Here is a 13,899-nt window from a genome sequence, read left to right as displayed (position 1 = left end):
CTACAGAGCAATTTCAAGTTTTAATTGGTTGCACTCTCTCCAAGATTTTTATGTCATAGTTTCAGTTGGAAGCTCTATGGGCAAGTGAATGCTTTTGAAAGAAATAAACAAAACAAAAATCCACATATTTTTAAACTTATTTTTTAGGGATTGGGTCAACAAGCATAATCTTTTTTTTTTTTTTTAAACATACACCATGTAGAGCTGAACGGTACGGTGATAAAATTCAAATCATAAGCTCATCCCAATGACAATATGCTGTATGCTGGGAAATTCGCCATATTGATTCCCTTATTTTTTTGTTTAATGTAGCTGTATGGTCAAAAACACTTCTCCGCTCACTTCTCTACCGGTCACCAATCACAGTGAAGAGAAACTTTAAAGACCTATTGTGCTTTTGTCTGCTATAAAATTATAATCTATGGTGCCCGTGGATCATTATGTTATATTTTGGCCAGTTTAAATATTTATTTAAATGACTTAAAAGAAACAAGTCCGCGATTTTTGGGGTGGAAAACTGATGTGCCCAATGGGAGCTGAGTTCGCCGCAAATGTCATCACAACAAAGATCCATGAAGTTATTTTTTTCCATTTGCACCAAAATGACTATGCGACACTGTCGAATCCTATGCGTATCACTGATTAAGAAATGTCCACAGCTCTGAGCACAGAGCCGATTGCTTTGAAAATGGGAATTGATTGGCAATGTGGTGTCTTGAAAATAAGCAAATAAAGATGCACAAATCTTTACAGATCCAACTTCAAGTGAGGGGAAACAACTGTAATATGGTCAAAAGTCGATAATGAAAAGTTTTTGCACAATAGGCCAGCTTTAAGAAGCAGCAGATAGTTATAGTTGCCTCTTAAAAACTACCGTAAATTTCGGATTATAAGCCGCTACTTTTTTTCCACGCTTTGAACCCTGCGGCTTTTACAGCAGTGCGGCTTATATATGGAATTTTACTGGATAACGGCCCCTGGGGGGGCGCTCTCTAGCTGTAAACGTAAAAGTGAGACAGACGTGGGGAAAGATTCTGCTCTGAAGAATTCACTAGTTTTGATTTTGAACGATCATTTTGCGCATCATGAAATGGATATGATGCAGTTTTTAAGATAAAGAAACAGAAAGGAAACAGAGCAGGGGTCGGCCTTTAACACGCAAAGAGCCATTTGGACCCACTTTCCACATAAAATAAAACACTGGGAGCCGCAAATACTTTTTGACATCTAAAATGAAGATAACACTGTATAATAACAATAATGTAACGGAATAATGTAGGTTTTACTTTCACGGACAAGCCTTCTACACGTGGCAGATAAATATGGCAAAAACAACTTAAGTGCATTAAAAAAATACAACTCACCAAACCGCTGCATCATGCATCACGCTGATTATGTGATTATGTCTACTCTACTCCACAGTTTCTTTAAAAAAACAACAACAAAAAAACTCGTAGCGTATCGTTTAATCCCAGGTGCTTATTCTCCATGTGCCAAAGCAGTTTTGAAGGTTTCATTGCCTTATTTGCTTTTCCCGTATGTTACGCAGAGCGGACTCTGTGCGTGAGAGTCACCTGTAGCGACAAACCCAGATTTTAAGTAGGCATTGTCTGTTAAATTTATCTTTCTTTTTCTTGGAGGTCGTAGTCTCCTCTTCTGGCTCCTCAGTTGTCCTTTTCCCCTTTGTTAAAAAGATCTCCAAAGACTATTGTTTTGGCTCATTTTCACTCGCTTGTGGCTCTACTTTTGTGCGTCGTGTCTGATGTGTTATACGTGATACATCACCGCGGATACAAGAGCAGATAATATACTTGCTACTACATCAAATGGATTTCTGTGGCGATTTCCAGCAGGATTTTCATGATACATCTACGGACGAGCTTATTAGTGTGTCATTAGGGACGGGCCAAAGTTGCTCCTGACCCCTGTGCGCACAGCGTCTGAAAATCAGGGCTCTTTACGCAGGACTGTGAGCTGTGTCTGTGTCAGTTCCCAAGCCACGCAGAGCCGCAGTATAAGGCTGAAAGAGGCGCATACGGCTCCGGAGCCGCGAGTTGCCGACCCCTGAAATAGAGCCACTGCACGTGAGCTCGACATCAATGAATCCAACTTGGTCAATGTAAAAAGACGACAAAAGTTTTCAGAGGAAATAAAAGCAGATTTTCCGTGTTGGTGCAGCTTTATTTTCTAAACCTGCAGATGTGTTCATCCCGTGTTGTTGTCGTGTTGGTTCTAATTTTCAGGCACAGTTTAAAAAAAGCGTGTCGGTGCACCGTCTTTCTGTGTAAATATCTCATGTTACAATATGAAAACCTGCGGCTTTTATTCAGGTGCGGCTTATATATGTACAAAATTGATTTTCTCTTCAAATTTAGCTGGTGCGGCTTATATCAAGGTGCGCTCTGTAGTCCGAAATTTACGGTAATAAACGATACAAATAAAACCTGAATCACACCTCTTCATGTGTGATGACAGTGCAGACATTGAACTTAATGTAAATGTTTTTTCCATGTGAATGGGCCCAGAAATTACAGATAAAATAACTTAACTTAGGCAGACTAAACATAAAGGGTTACTCAAACATGTGTGAATGAAACAAAACACTCCATTATAACATGGCTTAAAGCTCACAAGAGTCAATTTTGTGTAATATAATATAATTTAAAGTGATGCTACCTGTCCCTAGAGGTGCCTGGATCTCTCCTGTGCAGGCTGCGTGTAGTGGACCTGACCCTCAGCACACAGGAGTTAGAGAGCTTCATGCAGACCCATCTTCTGCCTCCAGAGGGCAGCCTTCTCCTGGGCCAGCAGCAGCTAAAGCAGAGCTTGCACCACCTCACAGAGCGGCTGAGCTCCAGAGAGGTGAGAGGGACCTGAGTGAGAGGGACCATTGGGGGGCTTTTGTGTATGGGGCTAATTGGTGAGTCCATAGCCCAAGAATTTGAGAATGCTGATGGTATGTGCTCAACTGTTCTTAAAGGTACACTATGAAACTTTTCTGGAGGAGGGTGTGTTTGTCACCTGCTTGTTCCCATGGAGAAGTTATTGCTATGCTTGGAATCTCCTACAGCATTAAAGAGGGGGTATTACATGTCTATATGTTATTAACACATATTTAGATGTCATGTTACCTTTACCTGTTATTGTTTTGAAAACGATATACTCGCTGAAAACAACATATTAACTATAATATAGTTAATTTGTTTCTGTCACAACACAATCAGTGTGCATCCCGCTAATGAAATCACTGCACATTTGTGAAGTTTTAGTGTATTGTTCTGTATCCTGCTTTTGTATGTTTATGGACAATTACTGTACGAGAGCATAGGTGACTTATGGGCTGAGCGTTGTGCAGAAGATGTGGGCTCATACTGCTGACTGTAACAAGGATTCGAATAGTGCTTGGAAGAGATCACAAGATTATTCAAACATCCACGGACTATGCCTCTTCTTTAAAGTTATTTATTTCAATGGAGACATGCCACCACTTACCTCTACAAAAGTTTCAGCGTATCTGCAATGTCAAGTTTCTGCAATAAACAATTAGACTCTTTCTGTAGTGCTTTCAACGTAAAAGCTCCATGTTTACCGCCTGTACAAAGGGCTTTATTGTGAAAGGGTCGAACAGGAGGCAGTACACTAATCAACCTTAAGTCTGCACAAATGACAGGTGGCCAAGAAGAGTGACTGTGGATTCAGATGATTATAAAAATCATCTGGTTTGCTTCAGTGGAGACTCTGGAACTGTTCTAACAATCATCATGGAACACACATCACACCATAGGCCCAGATTTCGTGGAAAATCAGACTCGATCACTCAAAAATTAAATTAAGAAATTACAGAAACAATAAAGTACCTTACCTTAGTATTGGCTTATGGTTATTTAAGGCGACGTCATGCGTCCCCTCCATGTTAGTACTGGCATTTCTGCTTCAGGTGGATGTTCCAAAATTTGTTATTTTATGTTATTTTGCCTGGAATGTTCCACAACATGACATAAACCTTCATGCATCTCCATGGAGACAAACAAATGACTCCCTTAAATCAAGTATCTTGGGCAATCAAAATGCCTGTAAGTGAATAAATGAAAATCACACACAGATACGTTTATATTACACTATGAAACATTCCAGGCAAAGAAATAACATTTTTATGGAGACAAGCATGCGGTGGACCCCCCACCAGAAACATCACATAGTGCAACTTTATATGAGCCATTTCGCTGGACTAGCCGTTCTGCTCTGTTCCAGGCCTCTTTGATGGACTTCATAGTGGAGTGTGAGGGAGCCCTGCTGGAACACCCTGGTTTTGCAGAAGAAGTGTGTGTGTTCCATGAGGAGACCCAGGAGCTGCAGAGGGAGCTGGAGCTGGTGAAGGGTGCTCTGAGCGGGTGCTCTGGGACGCTCAGGTCCTTTCAGCCGCTCTGTGCCCTCACTGCTGCCATGTACAGAGCTCTCCAGCAGGTGGCAGTGCTGTCCCCAGCCTACTGTTTCAGTCTGGAGCAATTTGTGAGTGTAGTAAAGAAGGCCCTCTCAGGGAGGCCTGAACAGGGGTCCCTCTGCCCTGTGCTGGGGGTAAGGGACCTCTCTCACCAGGTGGTCTCTCAGCTGCTGCTGCACTATGGGCCCTGTTTGTCCAGGAGCCATGTCCAAGTCCTCAGGGTCCTGTTGTGTATGGCTCTGCTACAGCACAGACACCTCTGCTCCCAGGCCCAGAGCCAGGCTTTCCTCCGGGGACTACAGCCCATTGATCATCATTCGGCCATTGGGATCTGCCCAGGGACCTGCCCAGGAACCTGCCCGGGGACCTCCCCTGGGACCTCCTCTAGGACCTGCTCTGGGACCTGCCCTGAAACCTGTCCTGGGACATGTCCTGAGACCTTTCAGGCACTGCCACAGTGGGTGTCTGCACATGTGCTTCCACAGCTGTGGCAACTGGAGCAGGTCCCTGCATTCAGGGGCCTCCTGTGGTCCCTCAGCTCTGCTCAGGAGCAGTGGCAGGAGTATCTGGGAGTCCCCTCGTCTGTCACAGGCCCTGTGCCCTTTGACCCCTACACACAGCTGACCCTGCTGCAGAGGGCCCTTCTCTGGAGGACCCTGAGGCCTGAGACCCTGCAGTCTGTAGCTGAGCAGATAGCTGGGTGTCTTCTCAGTGAGGCCCTCCCCCATGGGGCCCCACAGGCCTATCCCCAGCTCTTACTCCCACACACCGGCCCTGTCATCCTCACAGGGGCCCCTCACACAGGCTCTCAGCCCCTGCAACTCATCAGGCAGCTAGCTCTCTCTGCACAGGTAACTCTTCATTTCAAACTGTAAAAAGATTTCACACTGAGAGTTTGTGTCTGTTGTATCTTCCAGATTTCCCTTAGAGTGGTCTGTTCCTGGGAACAAGCCTCCATCATCTCAGCTCTGAAAAATGCTCCAAATAAAGGTCTCTGGTTGGTCTTTAAGAACTGTCACTTACTGGAACAGTGGGATCAACTGTTGCCTGAAATAATCCAGCTCATTCATCACAGAGAAGTTAAGTGGCACACATGTCAAATGTCTTTTTGCTTATAGTTTATTCACCAAAAAAAGTAGCTCTGCCCCATAACAGACTGGTGCCCTGTGTGTTCTACTGTCCTCCATGTGTGTTGCACAGTCTAGTATCACTACTCCAGATTATTCCTCTGTTTGATTAGTACAAAGATGTCAGCCTCTGAAGAGTCCCAGGGTGTCAGAAGGTGTGAGAAGCACTTTGTAGAAGAGTGCAGTCATGAGCACTGCTCTTCTGTACTGCCCACACTGCACTCATGGAGCTGCCCTGAGCCTTTATCTCCTGCTTCTATCACACACGCAAACTATGTCGACAAACTGTTAAAGTGCATATGAGGTTTTCTTGTTATTCTAATTCTGACTTGGTTTGGTATGGCATAGTACCTGTGCTAAATACCAGTGTCATCAACACAGATAATTTACATGCAAGGAATGCATTTTTCTGACAGTTTAAACCTTCATTTAACAAAATAAAAGTGTTGTTTATATTGCACAATAGCTATAATTAGTGTAATAAAATTTAATATTTTGACCCTTGTTTACATTATGGTTTCTAGGTAACAGTCATTTATATATTGTATGTATGCTCATGTCCAACCAGGAAGTAAAATCAAAAACTTCTCCCAAATGAAAAAAGGCAATATTTTTGTCAAATCTTAAACTTGCCATATGCACTTTAAACAGCAAATTGTGCTTTAAACAGCACAATTTGAGCAGTTTAGTAGTTTCAGCTTGGTTGAAGATATGTTTTCTGTGCAGAAGCCTCAAACAAGCCAGACCCCCAACGGCTCCAGCTCTGGTTCGTCACTCCAGAAGACAAAATTCACCTTATACCATGTAACTATAACAATCATGATTATTTCAATTGATACTGTGCAGCTGATGTCATCAATATTCCCTGGGGGTGTTAAGCTAACTAGAGGCACTGCTCTGTCTTAAGCCCTGTTACTCAAGTTAGACTTTAATCTGAGCTTTGTTTTAACACAATCTGACAATAAAGAGCTGATTTACTTGGAACTACAACAGGTGAGTTTATTTGTGCTGTTAAACAAGTCTCACACATAACATTACAGTTACAAGCTAGCTAGCATTAGTTAACAGTTAGTTAATTAGTCATAGTTTTAAAATTAAACTCCTAGACAGGACCCTGAACACACAGATTGACCACAGGCTCCTGAAAATATGTTGTTTAAATAAATTTTGTATCTTTTCTTGAATTTTCAGACAGTCTTAAAATGTTTTTTGTCTGTGTTTGCTTATGTGTGCATTGCGTTTCCATGGTAACTGCTGTGCATTCCACCATAGAGATGCATGTAGAATACGTAGAGCATGTAGAAAAAAATTACAATAAAACTCATCGGTGTATCTTTTTCAGTTGTTGTCCGGCAGCATTCCCTCGTGTTGGTTCTTGACTCCTGTGGAACATTGAGGGAGGAGTGGGAGCGCTCCTTACAACAGCTGCAGTGTGCATCTGCTGTCCACAGCAGGCAGTTTCTCCAGTGTTGTGCCCTCTTCCACTCGGTCCTGCTACAGAGACAAACAGGGTCCAACCACTGCTACCCCTGGTGAGACACAGCTCTAAAACAGTTTTGCCCTTTAGGTTAGTTTTAGTATCAAGTTGCTAACAAGAGCACATTTAGAGTGTGTCCAATGATGTATTAATAAAGCAGAGATTACTGAGATTGTTGCTATGTTAACCTACACTAACCAACATGTACTAAATAATTTATGCAAACAAATACAGAGCAGTACTTTTCATAATATTCTTTGTAAAGAGAGGTATTATGCAAAATACTTTTTTACTTTGTACCATGTTATAACATTGGTCCCTCATCAAAAACATGCCTGAAGTGATTTTAGATGTCATCCATGCATGTTGGCCCCCCACTTGTTCAGACTGGCATATCCCACTTGTTCAGACTGGCATATTCTTTATAATCCACAACTGCCCTGTCCTTTTTCAATGTTTTTTATCTGAATGCTTTTAACTGTATGTTCATAAATGTTGATTTTAACTGTCTGTATATGTATATGTATATGTATTGTATTGTAAGGTAACCTTGAGTGCCCAGAAAGGCGCCCTATAAATAAAATGTATTATTATTATTATAATCTAGGGATGTATTCCAGGTCCTATTTGAACCCTCTTTACAGTTTGCAGTGCAATCCTGTACAAGGGTCTGCCCACAAGCCTGCATCATCCATGCTCCCACATGACAATTTCCCATAAATATACAAAAGCAGGATACAAAACAATACACTACAACTTCACAAACTTGATTTGATGTGCAATCGTTGAATTAGCCGGACACACTCTAATGTGACAGCACTTGGTCTAAATCTATTATGTGTTAACAGTTAATACCCCCATCTGTTGTTCTGATGCTGCTGTTGTATATATTTTCAAGTATTTTATTTGATTTTTAAGCATATCTTTTTTTTTTTACTTCGTGCATGCCCTTATTTGTATTTGTATTTATTCAGTGTGTTTTATGTTGCACTCACCAAAATAAGTTCCTAGTTTGTGAACTGTGTTCACAAACGATGGCAATAAAAGGATTCTGATTCTGATCTCTGAGCCTTTAAAAATCTCTGTTCACATTTTGCCTGTAACTTGATTTATACATATGTTTACTGTTTTGAAATTGGTATGTGGCATTAACATTTAACAAAACATTGGGTAGTGATACATCACACCATCAATCATTACATTTAGTATTGCTGATATCATTCAGTGTGCTGTTATATACTCCTGCAGGACTGAGACTGACCTGAAGGTTCTAGTTGAAGCGTACAATGGCATCGCAGCTCTGTGCAGTGACCAGGAGGGGGCACTTCAGTACATTGCAGGTAAACGAAGGGGAGGAAAGAAGATCACTATAAATGTGTATGTTACTGTCATTGAATATAATTGTTAATTTTCAGAGAATTCTCAGACCTGTATTTGTACTCTTAACTGAGCCATGTAATTGTAATAACTCTTAGAATTTAAAATGTAAGTAAGTCCAAAATCACCCCAGTGCATAGTTGTAGAGAGGAGCAGAGACAGCAGTGAGACAAACACTATCTCCTGCTATGATTGGGCAGAGCTCAGGCACTTTTCCACCTTCAAGGCACTCAAAGCACAACAAGGAACCATGCACTCATTCACACACACATTCATACACCAGTGTACACAGACACTGGAGGCAAGGTTGGTCAATATTTATTGTGTACAATTTATTTGTAGTACAGAAAAAAGAAGAAATCCCAAGTACAATGAGATTTGAGCTGTAGATGGTTGAACTAAAAATAACTACTTAAGTGTTGCACTTTGTTATGCATTTATTATAGCTCATGTTTTTAACAGTATTGTACAGTTAGAGAGTTTTTGGGGATACTTGTGCTTTATGGTTTGGTTTCAATATTATCATTTGTTTATCGTAGTTATCGTTATCATGACTGGCCTACTTAATTCAGCGTTTAATTGAGGAAGTTAAATATAAGAGTTCTACAAATGTGTTCAAAAAGTAAACATGAAAATGAAAAATACCACTTCAAGTATTTATTATTTTATCAAGTATTGATTATTTTTACTTAAACTAGCTCTGCATATGATTACTGGTCGTGGGTATGCCACCTGCATGACTTGAAGGAGATATGGAGACCATCCATTGGCATTAGCTCTTCAAAATTCTGAAATTATTAATAAAGCGGTTGACAGTTTACCATTTATATCTATGGGCGTATCTGCCACGAGAAGAGTTACACATCAGGTCTGTGGAGAAACGATCTCCCTCAAAGCAAGGGTGCATGTTTTTCAAGGTATTTAAGCACATTTAAAACAGCTGCAACAAAGAAAACTGAAAATAAATAAATGCTTTTATTTCAGTCTATCGGAACTCTCATGCAGTGGGGGTTTAAATAACATTTTGGTGACAGACTTGTAATCGAGTACATATTTAGCCACTATATTTTAATTTGAGTACAAATAGTCTTCACTCTTTCCGTTGGTTGTGTTGTGTCCACAGTGAATCTGGTGCACGGGGCTCATGTGTTGGACACTGCTTACCAAGAGGAGCTCAGTAGTGTGGCCCGAGTCTACCTGCTGCGTGGCGACCACCGACAGGATGGTAACTACTGAGAACTTCGCAGCTTCACAAATGTCCACCAGCCAGACACACTGTGGGACACTTCATTAGAAGTGTGTATTTGACGGCCAGGCATCTGAAACAGCTACACTGAATACAACTTTGATTTGAGTTTGCACAATACATCTCCTTTTTAAATATTGTTAAAAACAGCACAACTTTCTCCACCAAACCAAGTGTTTTGGACAATAAAAATGTCTGTAATTTACTGAGTACAAAATGCAGTGGGTACGGAAAGTATTCAGACCCCCTTAAATTTTTCACTCTTTCTTTAAATTGCCGCCATTTCCTAAAATCATTTAAGTTTATTTTTTTCCTCATTAATGTACACACAGCACCCCATATTGACAGAAGAACACAAAGTTGTTGAAATTTTTGCAGAATTAGTAAACAAGAACAACTGAAATATCGCAGGGCCATAAGTATTCAGACCCTTTGCTGTGACCCTCATATATTTAACTCAGGTGCTGTCCATTTCTTCTGATCATCCTTGAGATGGTTCTACACCTTCATTGGAGTCCAGCTGTGTTTGATTAAACTGACTGGACTTGATTATCTCTATATATACACCTTAAGACCTTACAGCTCACAGTGCAGGTCAGAGCAAATGAAAATCATGAGGTCAAAGAAACAGCCTGAAGAACTCAGAGACAGAATTGTGGCAAGGCACAGATCTTGCCAAGGTTACAAAAACATTTCTGCTGCATTTAAGGTTCCTAAGAGCACAGTAGCCTCCATAATCCTTAAATGGAAGACGTTTGGGACGACCAGAACCCTTCCTAGAGCTGGCCATCTGGCCAAACTGAGCAATCGGGGGAGAAGAGCCTTGGTGAGAGAGGTAAATAAGAACTCAAAGATCACTGTGGCTGAGCTCCAGAGATGCAGTCGGGAGATGGGGAAAGTTCTAGAAAGTCAACCATCACTGCAGCCCTCCACCAGTTGGAGTTTTATGGCAGAGTGGCCTGACAGAAGCCTCTCCTCAGGGTCAGACACATGAAAGCATCGAGTTTGGTAAAAAAAAAAAAAAAAAAACACCTGTACACCAAGTACAGGGATATCCTGGACAAAAACCTTCTCCAGAGTGCTCAGGACATCAGACTGGGCCAAAGGTTCACCTTCCAACAACCCTAGCACAGCTAAAATAACAAAGGACCCAATTGAGCCTGAAAATGTCTGTCCACCAACATTCACCATCCAACCTGACAGAACTGGAGAGGATCTACAAGGAGGAATGGCAGAGGATTCCCAAATCCAGGTGTGAAAAACTTGTTACCTCATTCCCAAAAAGACTCATGGCTGTATGAGTTCAAAAGGTGCTTCTACTAAATACTGAGTAAAGGGTCTGAATACTGAATACATGGCAATGTGATATTTCAGTTTTTCTTTTTTAATAATTCTGCAAAAATGTCAACAATTTTGTGTTTCTCTGTGAATATGTGGTGCTGTGTGTACATTAATGAGGAAAAAATGTACTTAAATGATTTTAGAAAATGGCTGCAATATAACAAAGAGTGAAAAATTTAAGGGGGTCTGAATACTTTCCATACCCACTGTATATTTATACCATACTGTAGGAAAAAAGGTACATAACACATATTTAAAGAACCAACAAACAGAAGACATTTGGGATTTTCATGAGCCACATGAATGCTGAATCAATTTAAAGAGGGGGCATTTTACTTGTATGGGGTATTAACTGCCCCTACCCGAACCGCCACCTTAACGTGGTGGAGGGGTTTGAGCACCCGAATGATCCTGGGAGCTATGTTGTCGGGGGCTTCATGCCCCTGGTAGGGTCACCCATGGCAAACAGGTCCTGGGAGACGGGTCTGACTAAGAGCGGTTCAGAAGCCCTACATGAAGAGGAAAAGAACAAGGCCAGTTACGTCGCCCGGACTGGCATTACCGGGGCCCCACCCTGGAGCCAGGCCTGGGGTGGGTGCTCGGCAGCGAGCGCCTGGTGGCTGGGCCTTTCCCCACGGGGCCCGGTCGGGCCCAGCCCAAAGGAACGACGTGGGGCCGTATTCCCGTGGACCCACCACCTGCGGGAGGAGCCATGCGGGGCGGGTGCAGAGAGATCCGGGCGGCAGTCGAAGGCGGGGACCTCGACGACCGGATCTCTGGACATGGAGACTAGCTCTGGGGACATGGAATGTCACCTCGCTGGGGGGGAAGGAGCCAGAGCTTGTGCGGGAGGTTGAGTGTTACCGGCTAGATATAGTCGGCCTCACCTCCACGCACAGCTTGGGCTCTGGAACCCAACTTCTTGAGAGAGGTTGGACTCTCCATTTCTCTGGCGTTGCCCGCGGGGAGCGGCGGCTAGCTGGTGTGGGCTTGCTCATTGCCCCACAGCTCAGCCGCTGCGTGTTGGGGTTCACTCCGGTGAACGAGAGGGTCGTGTCCCTGTGCATTCGGGTCGGGGACAGGTCTCTCACTGTTGCGTCGGCCTACGGGCCAAACAGCAGTGCAGAGTACCCAGCCTTCTTGGAGTCCCTGGGAGGGGTACTAGACAGTGCACCAACCGGGGACTCCGTTGTTCTCTTGGGGGACTTCAACGCCCATGTGGGTAACCAGGACACTCTAGGTCGGAGGTCGATGATCGACTTTGTTGTCATGTCATCTGACCTCCGACCGCGTGTCTTGGACACTCGGGTGAAGAGAGGGGCTGAGCTGTCAACTGATCACCACCTGGTGGTGAGTTGGATCCGCTGGCTGAGGAGGAAGCCGCACAGACCTGGCAGGCCCAAGCGCATTGTGAGGGTCTGCTGGGAACGTCTGGCGGGGGGTCTTCAACTCCCACCTCCGGGAGAGCTTCTCCCTGATCCCGGGGGAGGTTGGAGACATGGACTCCGAGTGGGCCATGTTCTCCACCTCTATTGTCGATGCGGCTGCTCGTAGCTGTGGTCGTAAGGTCTGTGGTGCTTGTCGCGGCGGCAATCCCCGAACCCGGTGGTGGACAGCGGAAGTAAGGGATGCCGTCAAGCTGAAGAAGGAGTCCTATCGAGCCTTGTTGGCTCATGGGACTCCTGAGGCAGCTGATGAGTACCGGCGGGCCAAGCGTGCCGCGGCTCGGGGAGTCACAGAGGCAAAAACTCGGGGTTGGGAGGAGTTCGGGAGGCCATGGAGGAGGACTATCGGACGGCCTCAAAGAGATTCTGGCAAACCGTCCGACGCCTCAGGAGGGGGAAGCAGTGCTTCACCAACACTGTTTACAGTGCGGGTGGAGAGCTGCTGACCTCGACTGGGGATGTTGTCGGGCGGTGGAAGGAATACTTTGAGGATCTCCTCCATCCCACTGTCACGTCTTCCGAGGAGGAAGCAGAAACTGGGGACCCAGAGGCGGACTCGTCCATCACCCTGGCTGAAGTCACTGAGGTGGTTGGCAAGCTCCCCGGTGGCAAGGCTCCAGAGGTGGACGAGATCCGTCCTGAGTACCTCAAGTCTCTGGATGTTGTGGGGCTGTCTTGGCTGACACGTCTCTGCAACATCGCGTGGCGGTCGGGGACAGTACCTGTGGAATGGCAGACCGGGGTGGTGGTCCCTCTGTATAAGAAGGGGGACCGGAGGGTGTGTTCCAATTACAGGGGAATCACACTCCTCAGCCTTCCCGGTAAGGTCTATTCCAGGGTACTGGAGAGGAGAATCCGACCGATAGTCGAACCTGGATTCAGGAGGAGCAGTGTGGTTTTCGTCCTGGTCGTGGAACACTGGACCAGCTCTATACTCTCCATCTCTCGAGGGCTCATGGGAGTATGCCCAACCAGTCCACATGTGTTTTGTGGATCTGGAGAAGGCATTCGACCGTGTCCCTCATGGTGTCCTTTGGGGGGTCCTCTGGGAGTATGGGGTCCGGGGCTCTTTGCTAAGTGCTGTCCGGTCCCTGTATGACCGGAGCAGGAGCTGTGTTCGCATTGCCGGCAGTAAGTCAGACCTGTTCCCGGTGCATGTTGGACTCCGCCAGGGCTGCCCTTTGTCACCGGTTCTGTTCATTATATTTATGGACAGAATTTCTAGGCGCAGCCAGGGGCCGGAGGGGGTCTGGTTTGGAAACCACAGGATTTCATCTCTGCTGTTTGCAGATGATGTTGTCCTGATGGCTTCGTCGAGCCAGGACCTGCAGCAGGCACTGGGGCGGTTTGCAGCCGAGTGTGAAGCGGCTGGGATGAGAATCAGCTCCTCCAAATCCGAGGCCATGGTTCTCGACCGGAAAAAGGTGGTTTGCTCTCTCCGGGTG

The 13,899-nt window shown here is 44.5% G+C and overlaps 1 protein-coding gene across 1 annotated transcript in view; it reads left to right on the top strand.

The window, feature by feature from the left end:
* Positions 1-13,899, top strand: part of LOC117370472 (dynein heavy chain domain-containing protein 1-like) — a 75,072-nt gene that overhangs the window by 57,332 nt on the left and 3,841 nt on the right. Inside the window, exons 37-45 of the mRNA XM_055221766.1 lie at positions 2,687-2,862; positions 4,252-4,772; positions 4,875-5,292; positions 5,359-5,525; positions 5,682-5,752; positions 6,295-6,372; positions 6,911-7,100; positions 8,294-8,385; positions 9,546-9,647. Coding sequence (XP_055077741.1) covers positions 2,687-2,862; positions 4,252-4,772; positions 4,875-5,292; positions 5,359-5,525; positions 5,682-5,752; positions 6,295-6,372; positions 6,911-7,100; positions 8,294-8,385; positions 9,546-9,647 — 1,815 coding nt within the window. The remainder of the gene's footprint in view (positions 1-2,686; positions 2,863-4,251; positions 4,773-4,874; positions 5,293-5,358; positions 5,526-5,681; positions 5,753-6,294; positions 6,373-6,910; positions 7,101-8,293; positions 8,386-9,545; positions 9,648-13,899) is intronic.

Source organism: Periophthalmus magnuspinnatus, chromosome 1 (assembly GCF_009829125.3).
Source record: "Periophthalmus magnuspinnatus isolate fPerMag1 chromosome 1, fPerMag1.2.pri, whole genome shotgun sequence".
In the NCBI taxonomy this organism is placed as follows: Eukaryota; Metazoa; Chordata; class Actinopteri; order Gobiiformes; family Gobiidae; genus Periophthalmus; species Periophthalmus magnuspinnatus.
This window is presented reverse-complemented; position numbering and strand designations above follow the sequence as displayed.